The 20,119-nt window shown below is 41.5% G+C and overlaps 1 protein-coding gene across 4 annotated transcripts in view; it reads right to left on the bottom strand.

Annotated features, from left to right (window-relative positions):
* Positions 1 to 20,119, bottom strand: part of LOC308485819 (cilia- and flagella-associated protein 337-like) — a 33,754-nt gene extending 13,635 nt beyond the window's left edge. For all 4 annotated transcript variants that reach the window (XM_081021934.1, XM_081021935.1, XM_081021937.1 and 1 more), the window contains exons 1-18: positions 20,019 to 20,119; positions 18,102 to 18,290; positions 15,671 to 15,765; positions 14,678 to 14,770; positions 13,636 to 13,681; positions 12,899 to 12,945; positions 11,737 to 11,854; positions 11,324 to 11,393; positions 9,378 to 9,621; positions 8,350 to 8,455; positions 6,572 to 6,723; positions 5,505 to 5,607; positions 4,526 to 4,632; positions 3,403 to 3,482; positions 3,261 to 3,318; positions 2,188 to 2,233; positions 1,105 to 1,164; positions 648 to 810 (exon numbers count right to left, since the gene is read on the bottom strand). In XM_081021934.1, the coding sequence (XP_080878060.1) occupies positions 648 to 810; positions 1,105 to 1,164; positions 2,188 to 2,233; positions 3,261 to 3,318; positions 3,403 to 3,482; positions 4,526 to 4,632; positions 5,505 to 5,607; positions 6,572 to 6,723; positions 8,350 to 8,455; positions 9,378 to 9,621; positions 11,324 to 11,393; positions 11,737 to 11,854; positions 12,899 to 12,945; positions 13,636 to 13,681; positions 14,678 to 14,770; positions 15,671 to 15,765; positions 18,102 to 18,266 (1,753 nt within the window). In that variant the 5' untranslated portion in view covers positions 18,267 to 18,290; positions 20,019 to 20,119. The remainder of the gene's footprint in view (positions 1 to 647; positions 811 to 1,104; positions 1,165 to 2,187; positions 2,234 to 3,260; positions 3,319 to 3,402; positions 3,483 to 4,525; positions 4,633 to 5,504; positions 5,608 to 6,571; positions 6,724 to 8,349; positions 8,456 to 9,377; positions 9,622 to 11,323; positions 11,394 to 11,736; positions 11,855 to 12,898; positions 12,946 to 13,635; positions 13,682 to 14,677; positions 14,771 to 15,670; positions 15,766 to 18,101; positions 18,291 to 20,018) is intronic.

Raw genomic sequence — 20,119 nt, 5'->3', positions numbered from 1 at the left:
CATTACCAACTATGGAAGCAGGCAGGGAGACTGGTGTCAGTAGTGGAGGCAGATGGAGGCCACCTGTGCATATGATTACCACTCCTTGGAGAGTGGCTTTAATTGTTTTGTGTGGGAGGATGTTGCCGTACGTCAAGTAAAGGTGTAGCACCTTGTCACATAGTAAAATTTGCTCACAGCTTCCTCAATCTACTTGGTTCATCTTGTGATTTGAAAACACACCAAATGACTTGGGAGTCTAAGTTCTTTTAACTCAACATTTTGCGCTTGGAAATGGAGACCCAGATAAAAAAAACCCCTGTGTGTATCAACATAGCCACTTTCCCCTTTAAAATATGTAGCAACAGCAATGGGGGCTGGAATTTGCACATACTGTGGCTGTCACACAGAATAATATTTAAATGTCTTCCAAGTGGTTATTGCCTGGTCAGCTAGGTTTGTGCAGTGGTTGTAGCCCACCGTGCAATTTACTCCAGTTACCACAGATCCTTTTTTTTACCATTTGTGGTGGCACAGACAAGAAATCCATTTTTAAAACATTTTCATTACTGACACTGTACATTCTTTGTTTTTCACTTCTCTCACCACACCTTGTGAGTTCTTTTAAGCGTTTATTTTAGCACAGCAAAAGGTCTAATCCTGCTCACCTGTTTCTCCTTCCCTTGCTGCTCTGTCTACAGCATGAAGACGGATGCAGAGATGTCCTGATACCAGATTCCATATGAGAACTTCACCATCAAAACTAGAAGTGGCCAAGAAATGTGGAGGACACGAAGCTACACATAAAATATCGTCCTTGTGGCCCTGTTCCTGCATGGTGCAATGGCAAAGTGGTCATTATCATGCCGTCATTGCCCTATCAAGCACACATGGGGTGTATCTTATGCTCTAAACTAAGAGTAGAGAATCTCTGGCTCTCCAGATGTTATTGGTCTCCCAAGTCTCATCAGTCCCATCCAGCATGGCTAATAGGCAGGGATAACAGATGTTGTAGTTCAGCAACATTTGGGTGGCCCTGCCCTGCTCTTAGCAAATGCATATAGAAATCTTTTCAATTTTTATTCATGTTTAACTACCATTTCTCACTGCAAGTTAATGTCTTACCATACTTCTAATCCAGTCCAGTTGTGGGTATGATCCTTCAACGACTTCATCATCAATATCCTGAAATTAAATTTTTTTCAGTTCCATCTTTGGTTCCAGAGATTCATAATTCTTTTATGGATAAACAAAATATTTTTTTTTACTTAAACATAGGTTAATAATGTATGTCAAAGCAGTGCTACTGGTACTACTCATATTTCTAGAAAAAGGCAATGCTGAAGCTATAGAAACTGAAAAATATTGTCAGACAACTTTGCCTTTCATTTACATCCATGGGGTAGGCAGGATCAGCTGTTGACGCAAGACAATTCTGATTTGGGGGGGGGAGCCATATAATAGAGATTAGAAACATAATAACAGCCAACTGGGTCAGACCAAAGGTCCATATAATCTGTCATCATACTAGAAATGAGCATAGGAAATACCAAGCCACACCATCAATCCAACCAGATGTGTATTGTGGCAGTAGCTCACCTTGGTTTCAGGCCGAAGTGTTTCCCAACCCTACTTGGTGACTGAACCTAAGACTTTCTGCACATAAAGACTGTGCCCTGTCCCTGAGCTACAATCATTCCCCAAAACTTCCTCCAGTGACCCATCAGATGCTTTGAGGAAGCCTACATGGGATATCTTGAAGGAAACACCCCACTCCCAGTTGTGCTCCCTGGCATTTGTTAGAAGCATTCTGCCTTTGAACATGTAGTTGTCATTACTAATAGCCTTCAATAAACCAATCATACTTATGCACATATAGACACCACACTTTCTGTTCATGTCTGCAGTATTAAGAGGGAATGGGAACTGTTCCTACTACTCAAAGAAGTCATTGGCTGTAAGGAAAAGCTCTATGAACTGATTGGACAAAAAAAATTCCAGAAACCTGCTCAGACAGATGTCCATTATCCTGAACAAGTCATTCTCCATATTAGATGCCTGTCCTCTTTCGGTGCACAATGCTGGTATAGTTATTCTGGACTTCCAATTTCTTACTGAGTTCATTGTGGAACACTTAAAATTTCCCATTTTTGGCCTTCCCAACATCTTATAGTGGAGCAACTAAACTTAACATTAATTTATACTTACTAGGAAAATACTGATCTTCCTGCCCCATCCAACAGAGATGATGTATCTTTTAAAAAATTGAAACGTGTTATTTAAAGAGGAAAGCCAATTCTCATATAACCCCTTTTGTGTTGAATCCCAAAAGGAAACAACTACATAAGCAGTGTGGCATCACTGATTTTCATATGTATACAAGAATCCAGAAGCTAAACAATGGCTTATTATGCGCTGACTGGCATGATTTATCATCCTTAATCTACCTATACCCACCTTCACAAATGTTACATTTATTTTCAGCAAGTGTAAGGGCTATAAACACACTACAGTGGTACCTTGGTTCTTGAACTTAATCCATTCCAGGAGTCGTTTGACTCCCAAACCGTTTGAAACCCAATTGGCACAGCTTCCAATTGGCTGTAGGAGCTTCCTGCACTCAAGCAGAAGCTGTGTTGGACATCCGGCTTCCGAAAAACGTTTGAAAACTGGAACACTTACTTCTGGGTTTGCAGCGTTCAGGAGCCAATTTATTTGACAACTAAGCCGTTCAAGTACCAAGGTGCCACTGTAAGTTTAAAACACTAAGGTTGGAAACCCAAACACTCAGCTGCAAGTATGCCCCATAAAATTCTTACTCAGAGGTAAAACTCGCTATTTTTTATTTGCCTTACTGCCAAGTAAGTGTGCACAGGAGAAATCTGTGTCTTCCCAGATGTTGTTGGACTTCAAGTCTAGCCCCAGCATGTATAGCCTATGGTCAGGAACGATGGTAACTGGAGTCTAGCAACATCTGCAGGGCCACAGGTTCCCCACCCATGCAAATCACATACAAAATATGCAAAGTCTTTCCTGAAGACTTATTGGATAACTTGCCTTAACTGCAGGAGATTCCATGCTAGGTTCAATACTTTTCTATGCTGCCAGAGTTTGTGTGTGTTTCAACTGGCTGAATTGTCTGAAACGTCCATCTTGCAGGTGTCCAAATTATTCTTATAAGATCATTCGGTATAGACCTCTTCCCAGCTTACTTGTATTTTCTTAGCCATTTATGCTTTTCATTTTTAAAATAGCAACAACAACAACAACATCCTTTGTACCTGTTGTCGTAAAGGTCAGCATAGGTGCAAGCAGTGACTTCATCAGCTGAACTGGTAGCTGAAAGAGAGAGCAAATGATGATCATGTTGCAGTTGCTGGCGAAATATCAGAGAAACTAAGAGGCTGGCCATTAGCTCTCTACCTTGCTTAATGGTATGCATGTATCCAAGGGTGCTGCTATCCCATTTCTTCAGACTGCCATCTGCGCCACCAGTGATCAACCTAGACAGCAGGAGGAAACTGTTCGTTGTAATGGAATTGCAAACTGGCAATTGAATTAATGACAACTGACAGTATAGAAAATTGTTGGTAAAACTGTTGTCTATTCAGCTTACTGGCTTTGTACCTCCTGCTGATCATGCTGTGAACACTGCATTGTTGATGCTTCCCACCCACATATATCTACATCAATCTTCTGATGCTCAGGATCAAGTATTGGCATGGTTGGGCATCTGTTGAAGACTCACCATCCCAACAGGGGACCTGCTGACAAGAACTCCCTAGACCTGCTAATAGTGAGAAAGTAGGCTTGAGGGCGGGGAGTGGGGGGAGGTGTCCATAGATAACAGAGCAGACATTGATAAACTTAACATCTGCTCATTCCATGAATGCATCAGAAACGTTTTCCTACCTGAATATTATTACCCTCCCTCCAAAAAAACTAACTCTGAAAGAGCTTTAAGTTTGACAGCTGGAGAATATCATAATAAGGTGTAAGGAGAACACAACTCAACTATACCTGTATCTACAGGTGTGGCTGGTGGTACCTACCTGCCAGAAGCATCTCCACAGCTTTCCAGGAGGCAATGGGACAAGGTGGCGGGGAGATTGGTGCAGTACCAATGCATTCAACCTCCTTGCACCCTTATTCTTCCACCTTCCAGGAAGCTGAATCAACACACATCCTGGGAGGTCAGGTAAGCGCTGCTGCCCCCTCCCTGCTGGCTGCTCTTGTATATCTATCTCTGTGAGTGTGCATGGATGCAAGTGCATGTGCATATATATTTCTACACTGCCCTACACAATACAGTCCCCAGGCGGTGTGCAAAGCATTAAAACACACCAGTACCTATTTCTACAATCAATTAGGACATCGGTACAAACACAGCATAAATTAAAACAACAGAAAATAGCAACAAATACGACACAAGCCAGCCTCAACAAATTATACCTCCTTGCCTCCAAAACCCTGGTGGAGGAGGTGTGACATTTGGAGGTGAGAAGGTGTAATTCTGTTAATCTGATGATAACTAGATATTGAATACCTCTTTCCAATGGTATCTAAGGCCATGCAAGTTACAGCAGCTGCTCCGTGAGCTTCACACACTTTAACAATCAGCTGTCCAGTTTTAAGATCCCACACTTTTATAACCTATTAGAAGAAATAAAGGGGATAGGAATGGGGAACTGAGGATTGATCTCTCTTCTCTCATGCTGAATAAATAAATAAACATAAAGAGAGGAGATGAGGAAGCTTAAAGGTCACAAGAAAAGATGCCTATAAACTATTTCTAAAATTCAGAATAAAATTAGCATTAACTGTTGAAGATGCAAAAGTTTCATCTGAACTGGGACAGCAGGGAGTAAAGGCATCAGAACCCACCTCTTTTTCCTAAAGCTGGCTTTTCAAGCCCTGCTTGCTGCCACTTGGGTATGGCAAGAAATCCCAGAAAGGTGATTTCTGCCACAACTATTAATATGTTTAATTCCTATAGGGAGAGCAGGTATTTCTGACATCCAAGAAACCAAACAAGTTTTAAATTGTTTAAGGGTTCTCATGCAGCATTGCCACAGTGGACCTTTTCAGACATAGCCTTTCTGGACTAATAAACCACAGTTTATTAAACTGGGAATGAGAATTAGGCCCACATGCTCTCCACCAATGCTGCTTCCCTTCATGTGCCAACTTCAGCACTTTGATTCTGGTCTGCTTTAGTTACAGGTCTCCATGACATCTGAAACGATGCACTGTGTCTTAAAGTTGGTTTACAAATCAAGATCTTAAACCACAGTTGTAAAAGCCTAGTTAGTAACTTGATATTAAACCACAATTTTGGACATAGTGAGAAGCTGTAGTTTAAAGAGGCCAGGATCAATGTTCTGAAGCCAGCACAAAGGGGAAAGCAAGGCAAAAGAAAGGGCAAAGAGGGTTAGGGTTGATACTACTTCTATGGCTAATAAATGATGGTTTGTAAGGCCAGGAATGTTGCACACAAACTGGGTCATAGTCTCAGGGTTACTTACGGAGTCTTCTGAGCAACTAATCACATGCTGCAGTTGCTGGTTATACTGGCAGCAAAAGATAGGCTTATTATGGGATGTGCCTGAGTCTTGGTTCTGATTCTCCCTGAAAAAGAAAACAACACAAGATGACGAAGAGGAGAAATACACTGGGGCTGTGTTCAGATGATTATCCCAGGGTTCATAAGCCATGATTTATGAAGCTGTGCATGAGTGCCATGGATAGGATAGGTGACCCAGCTTTAGTGTGAAGCTCCTGATGTGCATTAAACCAGAGTCTCCTGCTACATCCAAACTGGGGACGCTCTACCTTAATGCCAGGTAACAGTTCACTTTCCTGGTTTGTATACTAACACTCACCCAGAGTACCTGGTTCAGATGCAACAGAAAACTCTGGCTTCATGCAAACAAGGATTTGCAGCAGGAGGAGAGAAGGGGCAAAGGAGAGCACTGTTTCATGGCTTCACAAACCAGTCATCTGAAAATGGCCTGCATATGGGCATGTTTTAATCTCAGTATATTTTCCACGGCAGGCACTTACAGTTCTTTTAATGCCATGTCTTGGAGAACTACATGACTAGGAAAATATCTGACCCTGCTTTTATCTAAATCCAAGAGAGATACACGTGGGGCCATAATTAGGACTTCTTATTTGCTTGTGATGTTTTGACCACTTCGAGTGTCAAAACGAGAATGACAGGCAGTGGCGTTGGGGGGCCTTGCTCTAGAGCAGGGTTTTCCGAACTTAGGTATCCAGCTGTTTTTGGACTAGAACCTCCATCATCCCTAGCTAGCGGGACAGGGGTGATGGGAATTGTAGTCCAAAAACAGATGGAGACCCAAGTTTAGGAAACCCTGCTCTATAGTAAATTTTGATTTAAAAAATGCTGTTCAAGTTAGTGCTCGCATAACATATGTGTTTTTGATGTCTCTTCTACATGGAGCAATGTATTGGTCACCACCCATTTGATTTTATATAGTAACATTCAAACACACTGCCCATAGAAGGAACTATGCATAGATTGTGCTTGACTCAATGTCTACAGCAGATTGGTATATTGTTTGCCTACTTATATTGGAATTGTAGGAGCCCAAAAGTTTCAGCTGCAACATAAAGTGCTCGCAAGTCAGGTGAAAAGTAGCAGGCTTCCATCTCCCCTCTGATTTGGCTGGCTTTGGGCATGACTGTGAGGAGGCAGGAATGGTCTTCAATATCCCAGACCTTTGAGAAGAAATATACGAGTTCAGAAAAGCTGTCATCCATATCACAAATCTATTGCCCTGATAGCACAGAAACTGTCCCATGGTAAATGATTGAAAAAATAAATTGATCAGCCCAGTTATCTCCTGAGATTGTCACAATATATAAATATATCTCCCCTGATCCTTTCCCAGGTATTACGATATTAAGATTTTGAGCTCCATGAGGCAGAACTTTCAGAAAAGTGAAATCTTACAAGTGAAAACAGTGATTTGCCATTCTTCGTGACTGATAAGACCTATTAGCACTTTGTGGTTGTTCAATAACACATGTGGATAAAATTGTGTGAGAGAAAAATGGATTCACCGAACACCTAAGGAAGCCTCCAGCCGTTACTTCCTTTCTAGCAAATTGAGAAGCAATCATATTGCAACACTGGAAGTGCGAACTGTACCTCTAGGAAGAGGTAGCTGCTTGTGCAGAGGTTTAATTCTATGGCTACCATTATCTCCATCCACCCTTCCTTCTACTTTTTAGCAGTGATCACTGACTCTGACACTACTAAACATTCCATGCCAGTTTCAGGTGTTAGGTAGACCGTATGTTGCAAAATCCTATATCTGGGAATCTAAACCACACACAGAGAGAAAAGCCCAAACCTACATTTGCAAATATTTCAGTGTGTGTCTGATTGCCCGAGTTGTGACATCTCCGCCCCCACCCCCGGACATTATAGTGACTCCTTGCTTGGGATGAATAGGCCATCTGGCACACGAGACAAGCATGACTGGCAATTTCATATGACACCATGGCAATTGCAGATGATACCACACTGAAGAAGCCTTTGCAGGGATGTGCAGGTTTTGTTCTGTGTTTGATGCAAGCAGAGGAGGCATGATAGTTCAGTGGCAGAGCACACAGAGATCCATACTTAGACACACTTATTATAGACAATCCACAGAATCCAGGCTATGTGGTCATATGGTGACATTCTGTCCCATTTGTGGAATGTTCTCCCTAGGGAGGCTCACCTGGTGCCATCATTACATATCTTCAGGTGCCAGGCAAAAATGTTTCTCTTCAACCAGAAGGAGGGTCTCCACCCCCATCGTTCTGCCCGGACGCTGAGGTCCAGCGCCGAGGGCCTTCTGGCGGTTCCCTCATTGTGAGAAGCCAAGTTACAGGGAACCAGGCAGAGGGCCTTCTCGGTAGTGGCGCCTGCCCTGTGGAACGCCCTCCCATCAGATGTCAAAGCGATAAATAACTACCTGACATTCAGAAGACATCTTAAGGCAGCCCTGTTCAGGGAAGTTTTTAATCTGTGATATTTTAGTGTATTTTTTGTTTCTATGGAAGCCGCCCAGAGTGGCTGGGGAAACCCAGCCAGATGGGCGGGGTACAAATAATAAATTATTATTATTATTATTATTATTATTAGTTGACTGATGAACATTCTATGGCTTTTTTATGTGTTTGTGGGTTGAGGTTATTGGTTTGTTTTTGTTTTATTATGTATTTTGTATTCTCTTTTTGCATCTTTCTGTTGTGAACTGCCCTGGGGTCTTTGGATGAAGGGTGGTATACAAACTGTACTACTAGTAGTAGTAGTAATAAACCAAGTAGTTTGTTGCCGATCAAAACCCTTACCTTGATGGTGCTGTCCAGAGAAACTGAGAAAATATTTGTACTGCCATGAGCAATGCATAGGAAACCAATTGGGGAAGTATGTCCTCGCAGTATTGCAATCGGCCACCTAGTGTAGTGGCAAACATATTTTTGGTTAACTTAGGAGTAATTTGCTCAGCAATCAAGCATCAGAGAGCCTATAGATTTCTTTAAAATTAATAAGATAAAGCACTTCCCATAGCTGTCAACTTTTCCCTTTTCTTGTGAGGAATCCTATTCGGAATAAGGGAATTTCCCTTAAAAAGGGGGAAAGTTGACAGCTATGAGCACTTCCATTCACAGTAAGGTTGAAATGCAATTGTGAATATACCTCCTGCACAACCACCAATCCATTTAAAAGTGCATTGAAAACTGCATTTCTGTCTGCCATGTATGCTCATGAATAGCATGAGAGCGCCTCAGAAGTGCTTTTGGGTGGCATGTGTGAAATCCATCTAATAACACTTTGTCACGGGGAAGGTTAATTGTCATTGAGTCAACCACCTGCTTCCCTACCTCCACTATTTTTTTTTTTAATTGTAAGCTCCTCAGGGCAGGGCCCTGTTCTGATGCACTCTGTGTAGAAGCAACATGCACACTATATAGATAACAGCAGCATCCATCCAAAAGACTTACCATATTGGTCTGAATATAGGCTGCACTTCCCTCCCCCACCAATGTGGCTTATATAAAGCCCTATAATCGGGCTAAGACAGAGAAGCAGGGGTCTCATTTTACGGGTAAAGTCTATATTTGGAGGTGGCTTATATTCACACCACAAAGTATTTTCACTTTTACATATGTTTAGGGCTGAAACGTAAGAGCCTGCAGTTGCAAACACATGCACATATATACATTACGGTTTGGAACTATTCTTTAAAGATTTGCTCCTCTGTGAAGAACGTTTGCATTGAAACAACATAATGATAGCTTTTAAAAAATACCTCAAAGCCATCAGCTAGCAAAAGGATAGAAATAGGCAAGTTTTAACCCATTTTAGCTTTATTTACCCAGGGACGTAAGGGTTCCATAGACGGATATTCCGGTCCAAACCACCAGTCACAAGAATATTGCTTTCTCTGCAGAAGTCAAAGGTCTTGACTCCTTTGTGCACCTTAAAAACAGATTCATCACACTGAAAGCGCCTTGCTGGAGAAGCAGTAGCTGGTGGGGCGAATTTGTTATGGCTGACAGTGCTGGAACCCATCAGAGTTTTCAAGCGATGCTTCACATTTTTGGTTCTGCTAACGTAACCTGTGACAAGAAAATAGAAGAGTTGCATGGGAAAGGAAGGAAGACAAACTGAAAGCTCTCGAGGTAGAGAGATAATTGATTCCATTCCTAGGAAAGGGCTGTAAGCTCAGGTGGTAGAGAATATGCTTTCCACGCAAAGTTCCAGGTCGCCAGGGAAGAGAAATTCGATTCAGTGTGCATTTAAAGCCAAATCTATCAAATTCACACTTTCCAAAACAATAAGCAAGCTGAAACACAGCTATCCTTCAAAATTTGCATTGATCCAATGCAGTTCTGCAACCAAGGAATATTTACAAAAATGCATATATTAGGGAACTTGCTTGCAAAAATGTGCACATTAGTCAAAACTTCATGGGCAAGTGTGCTTATTAGGAGAAATTCATACTAAAATGCTGATGAATTTTCATGAAAAACAATTAAGAAGGAAAACTGCAAATTGCTGAAAAATGTGGACAACTGAATTTAAGACTGGGAGACATGATACGATACGATACGATACGATAATCTTTATTGTCATTGTCCCATACAGAACAACGAAATTGAAAAAATCTACATCAGACATTCAAAAACCAACAAGCCTGCTATCCCAGCCTGGTCAACCCTCTAAAAACTCTGATACCCCATAATTAAATACAAGATACTCCCATAGAGACTACCTTACACTGCGTTTAAAACCAAAATTGCATTTGAATAGAAACTGTTTGCGATTCGAGGACCCTCCTCCCCCCCGCTTGTGGATAAGAAAGACACACGGACACAGATTTAAAGGTTAATGGGCTAGAAAAGGCCACAACTTTATTGATTACAGCATGTGAGAGGTATTGGCTTAGGCATTGGAAGAACACCAACGGTCGACTACGCCCACAAGGAGGGGCGAGTCTAACAGGGGTTAACCACCAATAGGGGGAGCCTGTTGATGCAAATACAACTGTAAGCTCTCCCCTGATGTCACCAGGGGTCATGCCATGGCCCCCAGCCACAGCAGGGCATCGGACAGGATCCACGACCGCCGGATTCCTTTAACAGAATACCCAAAAGGAAGGGGTAGGCGATGGCCTAGTCTTTATAACCCTGTACCTTCTTCCAGAAGGCAGAAGCTGAAAGACATCATTTCCGGGGTGCGCAACTGAGAAACAAAGAGAAATGAAACTGACTGAACTGATCCTTCCATCTCTACTCCCAGGTTCACTGCTGGGAGCTTCCAGGTAGGGCTGAGAAACACTCTTGACCTGAAACCATAGAGATCCACTGCCAATTACTGTTGACAATACTGAGATAGATGGACCAGGTGTCTGATTTGGTATAAGGCATCTCTTTGTGTTTCTATGAACAAATTTTCTGCACATTTGTTGGGGAGGAATAACATAGTGGAATGAGGACTACAACCAAGAGTACCTGGGTTCAAAACATTGTTCAACCATTTGAGTCATGTGACTCTGGTTGAGTCCTTAGGTCGGTCCCTATCTTTCTTGCTACTCTACGCAGAAAGTGCTTTTGAAAAGACAAAATAGAGAGTGAGCAGAAGAAAGCACATCTGTTGCCCTGACCTCCTTGGAAGATAGGCTGGATAACAATGAGATCAACTAAAATAAACTATCCTCTTTAAAAAAAAGTGAAGGAGAAACGACCGCTATCTTTTAGCAAATCTTACTTCAACTTCAAATTCTGACATGTTTATTCTGCTAGAGAATGCCCAACTTACCTATAACCAGTGCAGTGCAATCATCATTTGAACTAGAGATGATGGATTCCATGGAAGGGATATATTGAATCTGCAATAGCAAGTGTGCAAAGGAAAATCCTATGAAATTCAGAGTGTCCCAAGGATATCCCAGGCAAATACCATGGAGCAACAAAGGCAAATCTGGGAAAGGAAGGAGAAGTACAACCTTCCCAAAAGCAGGTGAGGTAAGATGTGCTGTGCAGAAATAATCTTACAAATAATATGGTGGGATCGTGAAATAAGAATACTGCTCAAAAACCTCTTCAAAGCAGATGCAAACAACTGCACCCACCTGCTCATGGGAAATAATTATCTGAATCCTTCACAGTTAACAGAAAGAAGATAGTAGCTGAACACGTAGAAGACAGCACAAATGTCTGAAGTTCTCTTACCTTTGTCACCCAGTCATTATGAACCTTCCAGCGAATGAAGGTGATACTTTCTTGCTCATAAATAGCATTGGAAGAAATGGTTGGGATTTCTTCCACGGGTGGATATTTTGTCCAATTCCTATCAGAACACACACACACTGTTAGGATGGAAGTATGAAACCCAGACAATATCGGATTCACCACCAAACATACTATTCTGAATTAGCAATCTAGGAAATTATTCTTGTAAAGTTTCTCTTGATGCAATAATGCCCCAATAGATTTTGTTTTGTTTTGTTTTAAAGGAGCTTTAAGAAAGTGTGTCAACAAATGTGCAAATAACTGTTACTCTCCCTACCTCCAGAATGGGCTACCGCTGGTGGGAATTCTTCTGCCCACAATTTTGGGTGGGCAGAATTGGGAGCTCCACACGTGCAGTGGTGGAGCTTCATTTTTCAGCACCGGGGGGCAGAGAGCAGGCAGGGACGGGGCTGGTGCGCATCCTGGGGGTGGGGCATGCCACCCGCAGGGTCAGAGAGCACGCCTTGGGGCGGGGTGCCCAGCGCAGGCTGGGGAGCAGCCGCGATGATACCTTACTGGGATTGCACTGCCAGGGGCGGTGCGCTCCCCCTGCACTCCTCTTCCTCCACCAGTGCACACGAGAGGAGTGAACTTGACATCATTCTGTGGGCAGAGGCTGGTGATGCTTTTTTGAGGACTCCACATCATCCAAACCCATCCAGTGTGGATTGCAGCCATGTTAGTGGAAGGTCACATCCACACCTTATATTGAAAACACATTTAATGGGCATTTAAAGTACATGGACCCCTTCCTCCAAATAATCCTGGGAAGTTAAGTTCACAAAGCTACAATTCCTATACCCTTAAGAAACTACAATTCCCATGGTTCTTTAGGTTAAGTCATTTTCTTTAAATGTATGGTGTGGATATGACCATTTTTATTTTTTTAAAGGACTACAGGGAAGCCATTTCTGAAGCAAGGCATGGTGCATCTACCTCAGTATTGTCCACACAGTTTGGTAGAGGCTCTCCAGCATTTTAGACTACAGTCTTTCCCAGTCTTTCCCATCTCTGGAGATGCCAGAGATGATGAAAGATTGCCTGGGAATAGGGTAACACTTTGTGTTGAAATCCACATAGGCCTGGTCAAACTGTCACGTACCTCAGTGTTTCTGCCACAGAACTGATCAACAGGATATTAACACAGCCCTGTATTTAACAGAATGCCACCATATCAGTACCCAGATTTATAATCAGCATTATTACCACTACAACATATGCCTAAGGTCATTTTTAACTATTGGTTAAAAGAACAGCAGGTGGCGCTGTGGTCTAAACCACTGAGCCTAGGGCTTGCCAATCAGAAGGTCGGCGGTTCGAATCCCCACGACGGGGTGAGCTCCCGTTGTTTGGTTCCAGCTCCTGCCCACCTAGCAGTTCGAAAGCACACCAAAAAGTGCAAGTAGATAAACAGGTACCGGTCCGGCGGGAAGGTAAACGGTGTTTCCGTGCGCTGCTCTGGTTTCACCAAAAGCAGCTTAGTCATGCTGGCCACATGACCCGGAAGCTGTCTGCGGACAAACACTGGCTCCCTTGGCCAATAAAGTGAGATGAGTGCCGCAACCCCAGAGTCGTCCGCGACTGGACCTAACGGTCAGGGTACCTTTACCTTTACCTTTTAAAAGAACAGGAGGAGGAGGAGGGTAGTCTATATCCTGCAGCGAATGCCCAACAGCAAAAAATATCTCTGATTATATTTAAACCTATATTTTGCGTGTTTCACTTTTACAAGTTGTGGATACCTTTCTTAGAAACAAACTGCAAAACTCAGAAAGTTCTAGCTGTGCCATTTTCTCAGTTTATATCTGAATTAAAACATACCAGACCTTATCAACATACCTGCTCGTCACCATATGATATCACGCATTCACCTTCTCCCCGAACACTTTAAACAGGAAGAAAAAGCATTATACAACCTGTCTGTAATTTGTTCAAATAAAGCTTCTACGCTGATCATAGCTAATACATAGCTCCTTGGAGAAAAGGAAGAATACAAATACAATGAATAATACATGTGTACAAAAGCCAAGATAGGTCTATTCCCCCGCTCTGAGGTCTAACTTCTAGAAATGCTGGCGGGGCAGAGCTGAACCCTGAAGAGCTTCCATGAATGAAATTTTAAACAAGGCATCTCCATGGTGGAATCCACACACGTATTTTAAAAAAAGCAGTGAAAATGCTTTTTTAAAAAACGTTTTGAAAAAATGTACTGAATTTGCCATACCTCACCATCGTCATCTAGTGTCACATTTGTATATTGCACTTTACAACACACTTAAAACATTTTATTTGCAGCTGTATAGCAGAGTCCCCAGAAGCATAAAAGAGGAGAAAAACTGGGACAAGCATAAGAAAGGACAGGCTGTCCCTGGTAAACAGAGGCAGTTGGATTGTATGTGTTATGTACTGAAGTTCTCACCCTGGGCCAGCAGGGGGATACTATAGATAGTTATGCAAATGAAGGATCGAAAAGTGACGTTCAGTGATTGGATAGTTTTAGAAAATGGAAACAGTTGCATTGTTCTGGAGCTCTATATAAGCAGGCTGACTGAGCTCCTCAGCCTAGTTCTGTTCTGGCATCTGAATAAAGAAGAGCTGTTTAAAGAATCGCTGTGTCGTCTGACATGTTCACCCACAATTTAACAGTATGTTTTTCCATTGCTATTACAACAGAGTAAGAACTGCAGTTAATCTGATGGCGTTAATTCTGTATTTCTGCTCCTAAATAGGTTTTAGTCTCATCTGAGCTCAATATAATATAGGAAATGTTAGAAATAAAAAATAACTATATGTCTTCTTTCTTCTATATTCACGGGAAAGGTATTTAAACTGGGGAATGGGTGGATGTAATTTGGGTAAGACTGTTGAGTCCAAACTATACCTGTAATCCAAACACAGAGGCATTGTTTCAAGGGCCACAATTTGGCAATACGGTTCCAAGTTGGAGAGCTCATAGAGTCGTATCTCTCTGTTACTGTAAAACACAATGTTAATTAAACACTTTTAAAGCCCAGTAAATGTTGCTTTTTAACGCCAGTTGATGTTAATAAACTACAATTTTCACTCCACCTTTGATTTAAAAACAGCTTGTTTTAGTTCTTGCGTTAGACAAAACTCAACAGATTCATTTTGCATTTTATGGTGGATTCAGATTAAGCATTGATTAAACAACAATAATTTGTTTTCTTTACTTGACATCAGCTGAATTATATAGATGTCTAAAGAGCAAGGAGTGTGGATGAGAAAAGATTCCTGGTTTGCCACAGAACTCCAAGAGACTCCAATACCATTTCTCTCCTGAATCTCCATGTTTCTGAAATGGGTGCTGCCATATTGAAATCAACCACAGAAAAATCCAAAATGTCAGCACTAGCACCACAGGTATGCTCCTGCAGTGAATTAACACTGAAATACCTACAGGACACTTATTCTGAAGCAGACTCACAGAGACTCGGGTGGAATCTACACACGTTTAAAACATTGTGAAAATCTTTTTTTTTATCGTTTTGAAAAATGCATTGAATTTGCTATAGCTCACCATCTCCATCTAGTATCACAATTGTATATTGCAATTTACAACACATTCAAAACGTTTTCTTTGCAGCTGTATAGCTGAGTCCTGTGGCTTGTACCTGGAACAGCACCTTATAGTTTACTGCCTATTTACTCCACGCAAACTATAAATAGTTTGCATTAACCATAATGAAACAAGAAAACATCAACACAAACAAGGTGTGTTGCCTACAATTTTCTCTTCCTTGTTTGCTGTTCACATGTTATATAAATATGAACAAATTTGTGAAATTTCTGTGACACTTTTCAAACGGTAGTAGCATATTCATCATACTTAGAAACACAGAAATTGACTACATACCAGGTTCCAATAATTAGCTTGTTGTAATGGGCCATTAAAATAGAGTCGGAAACCCACTTTAGCCTCCTGTTTTGTAGTTTGTTTTCATTTTCATCCTAGACTCCAAAAGAGAACATGGTCAAAAGTCTGATCTAAACTGAAATATATCAACCATAGTTAAGCCGCTGGGCTAGGTTCGCATAGAACACAAAGTCATGGTTTAATAAAATACAGTTTACTAAAACCATGTGTCAGCCACTGGAGCAGGGGCCTGGGGATGTGCTGCCACCTTCTCATTTATCAGCAGATGTGCATCATTCAGCTGCCAAGTCTGATAAGCTTTGGGGCAGAATCCAGCGGAAAAAATAGCCTGGCGCTCCCCAAAATACAGCCAAATTAACAGACTATAGTGCTTTAACATGCCTCTTCCCCCTGACTCAATCACACTGTGGTTTAGCATTGTATTTGAACCAGGCCAGAGGCTGTTCTAATGGAAGCAGCAGCAATAAGAAAGCCCTGACTATAACAACCTATGAAAAAACTTGTGATTTGTTGGTGTGGTTGTAACCAACAACCAAGTTAAAAGCAGTTGCAGCTTACAATGGGCACATAAAAATGTTAATCGAACAAGGAACTCTCAAACTCCAAATAAGGAAATCTCCAAATAAATAAGAAAATAGTTCAAAAACTTACTGGGAGTAATTGCTACTTTTAACAGAATAAAATATCTGTTCACCTGGGGGTCTGGCTGGGCAGCCATTCCCGCATGGCGCAGCCGTGGTGGGTTCAGGGAGGCTGCCATCTTCCAGGCGTTGCTGGGGGAGGGGATGGCTGACACTGCCCACCTCCAGCTGCATTGGACCCTCGGGTAAGGGCAGGCAGTAGCCGGTCACACAATCACAGGCTGGGGCTTGGAGCTGCGAGCAGCCCACCCCCAGCCCACTTAAGGGGGCAGCCAGGTGTCGGCTGCCCTCTTGGCCAACTGAATTTTAAAATGCATTGATTTATTTAGCTAAACAGAGATTGCCCATTAATTCCATATGTTCATAATCTATTCACTTATGGAAATACACACAAAATGTTTCACGCTGTGGAGTTCCTCATTAATGTCCCTGGGATTTTAAAAAATTGCTTTCTGACTTGCTTGATAATTTATCGTTCTGTTTCCTATTTTATATGCATCTCCCCCCCCCCCCGTTTCCTCACTTTTTCTTCTTTTCTGCCTTTTATTAATCCTTCTGAAACAAATGCCCATTGTCTTTTTTTGTGCTGTGGAAAAAATAAATACATAAAGGAGAATTCCTTGGATGCCAGGGTCCAGGTTTGGGGCAAGTATTATTTGGTGACAGAACCTCAGCTGAAGTTTAAAATCACTAAACATGCAGCAAAGTAAAGTGTGAAAATATAGGCTGATATTCTTTTGTGAGTTTCAAAACTTCCCCTAGTATAGAAAAAGACCACATGTTTGGTGAATTATAAATGGTTTACTTACAAACTCTCCAAAGGTCAGATTTGTGTACTTTTCTATACAGCATTCAGAAAAAGTTGCACAGGCAGTAAAACTTGGCTTGGTTACAGTAGTGAAAGTTCCTAAATTATTGGTATAGGAACTTGAGTGGCTTGTTAGAGCCAATGATCGCCCCAGCTTAGCCTCTTCACATGCTGTGCTTCTCAGGTAGAGTGAGGGGGAACAAAGGCTTGATTACCTAGTCCCTCCCAAGGTGAGCTAAGTCTGGCAGGACCACTTAGTCAATGGCCTTAACCCCTTGATGCATTAATTACATTTAAGCATGGTGGTTATATGAGGCTGGTTATCCCACAATTTTCAGAATGAAGGCAGCACCTTTTGTTAGCAACAGGCATATGAACCCTTCTGCATGTCAGCCTCTGTGCATGCATGTGTTTGACTTGATCCTTTGGCAGAACGTTAAGAACATAAGTGGTATGCTCCCAAACCTTTGTGGATTTACCAGTTCAGGGTCTGCTAAAATACTTCTCGTATTTCATAGAGTTCAACCTTTTGGCTCCTTAAACCAGACTTTTTCAACCCAGATGTTGTTGTACTACAATTCCCATCATCCCAAGCTAGCATGACCAGCGCTCAGGGATGATGGGAGCTGTAGTCCAACAACATCTGAGGACCGAAGGTTGAGAAAGGCTGCCTTAGACGATACCATAGACCCACATAACTCATATCATCCTTTAATCCATCTGGTTCGGTGTAGAGACAAGCATATATACATTTATCAGAGTTAATTTCATCACAGTTATACTTGGCTGACATCATTTTGAGAAATACAGTCATGAGTGAATGTGTTGGGAGAGAATGATAATGATTGTTAGGACAGCAGAAAAGCAATCTCCTTTTCATTTTAGCCTCAGTAGGAAGATCTTACACCTATTATTAGTAAATATCACAGTCTTTAAATAATACCTCACTTCTTAAACTCACAAGAATCAGAGAGGTTTTCTTCAGTTTTAAGTTTGCACTCCAAATGGAAACCAATCCGTCTTGGCCAACACATAAGATGTGACCATCCACTGTTGAGGAGACGTAAAGGAGTGGCTCTCTGTGAGGTGTTTCTGTCACTCTGGATGGATGGAGAAGTGATGACATTTGCCTTAGGTGGTGCTCTTCCAGCTAAACAAAGCAGAATTCAAGTTTGGGTTAAGGCCACACACACAAACTGAGGCAAAGGAACATGTACGGGTTGTGAGCTACTTTCCTTAGTATGCTCATTGTACAATATACAGTATATTTTGTTCTGTGGCGCTTAATACACTCATTTCTTTTGTACAACATGGGTAGCTGTAAAATATGGATATTGGTCTCCCTGCTTGCACCCTGGTTAATTACAGGACAATTTAAAGTGAACAAACAGCGCAAAGAGATGCATAAATCCCTCACTCCGTCATGCTACAGCTCAAATCTGAGTTCTGTTGCTCTCACACAGCTGCTCTTAAGCAACAAAGAAAGACATCAGGAGATCTGATTATACACCTCCTGTGTTGCATCTAGTTTGGCTCTTACTGACATTAATTAATGCTGTCCTCTCACATGGAGACTTGCTTTAATCTAGCAATAAAAGCTCTTGCAAAGTATATTTTGTTGATCAGAATCATTGATAACATTGCTTAAGAAACTTCAGTGAGGCAATAAGAGATTGTAGTGCATTAAATGATGAAATAGATCAGAGGAAAAGATAGAATTGGGTAAATGTGTATCCATTCGTGTCAGTGGAAGCTTGGCCACTGATTTCTATGGGAAGTGCATTGCACTTCCAGATTGGTAGGGACTTAATAGATGATCTGAATAAACAAGGCATTCTGGATAACACTCCCCCTGAAAACTAGTTTGCCCACAAGAGCTACAGTGCCCAGTGCCCAGGGCAAACTACAGTTCCCAGGATTCTTTGAGGAAAGGTTTTTAATGTGTGGTGTGGGTGTGAGTATGGGTTTTATAGGTCAAAGCTAGCACTTTGAATGGTGCTTGGAAACAAATAGGCAGCCAATGTAGTATCATCACTGGTCATAATAAGCATGTTTACTCAGAAGAAAACGTCCTGGTTTTCAATACAACTTTCATTTCCAGATAGTAGCCTTGGAGCAAGGCATCTTAGTTAACTTGCTGCCTACCTAGCCACATTACCTGATTGCTTAACTGCATTGTTTGCAGTTAAATTCATAAACATTTAAGGATTCCCTTAAAGTTACCCCAGTGAATTCAGTGGAACTTGCTACTGAATAGACATGGATGGGATTGCACTATAAGTCTAGATACAACTTGGAGTGCTTTTTATACTGGGCTCCTTTAAAACTCCTTGCACCTGGTAAGAGAACATAGTGGGCTCATTTGTCACTCATTTATCTCCTCCCATTATATTTCACTTCTCTGATGTTTTACTGTCAAATTCATTATTTCATATGTACATGCAGCTACATATGAACCAATATTAAGAACATATATTGACAGAAAATGCAATTAATTGTTCACTGGTAAAGAAATTACTTTTTAATACAGTAAACACACTTGCAAGCTTCCTTAATCACTAGTGCAAACCTTTCTTTAAAAATGATTCCTCCCCACAACAGACAGTTTATAGAAAACATGTACCACTTTGGTATCAACAGATGTTGTTTGCTCACTTTTTAAAGCTTTAGATAAGATCCACACAGATTTTGAACTGAAAAAGAAGCATTACTGCCTGACTGGAAACCAAACAAATTAAGTCAGCTATAAATCTTTCTCGTTGTTCAAGAGTTTGTGGTCCAGTGCCTTTGATTGAAAATGTTATGTTGCTATGTGCAAATAAGCGGGAACAAAATCAGACTTATTTCTCATGAGTAATTGTATATGCAAAGCACTCACTTTCTGGATGCAATCCCACCTGCTGTAGCACTGACTTTGCCTCTTTTGGAAAACAATGCAAGGTTTATTTATGGGCTCTCCAATCTGTTTCGCCAGTAAAC

Source organism: Podarcis pityusensis (assembly GCF_964106645.2).
Source record: "Podarcis pityusensis genome assembly, chromosome: 9".
In the NCBI taxonomy this organism is placed as follows: Eukaryota; Metazoa; Chordata; class Lepidosauria; order Squamata; family Lacertidae; genus Podarcis; species Podarcis pityusensis.
The sequence above is the reverse complement of the archived record's forward strand: the minus strand, read 5'-3'. Positions and strand labels throughout refer to the sequence as shown.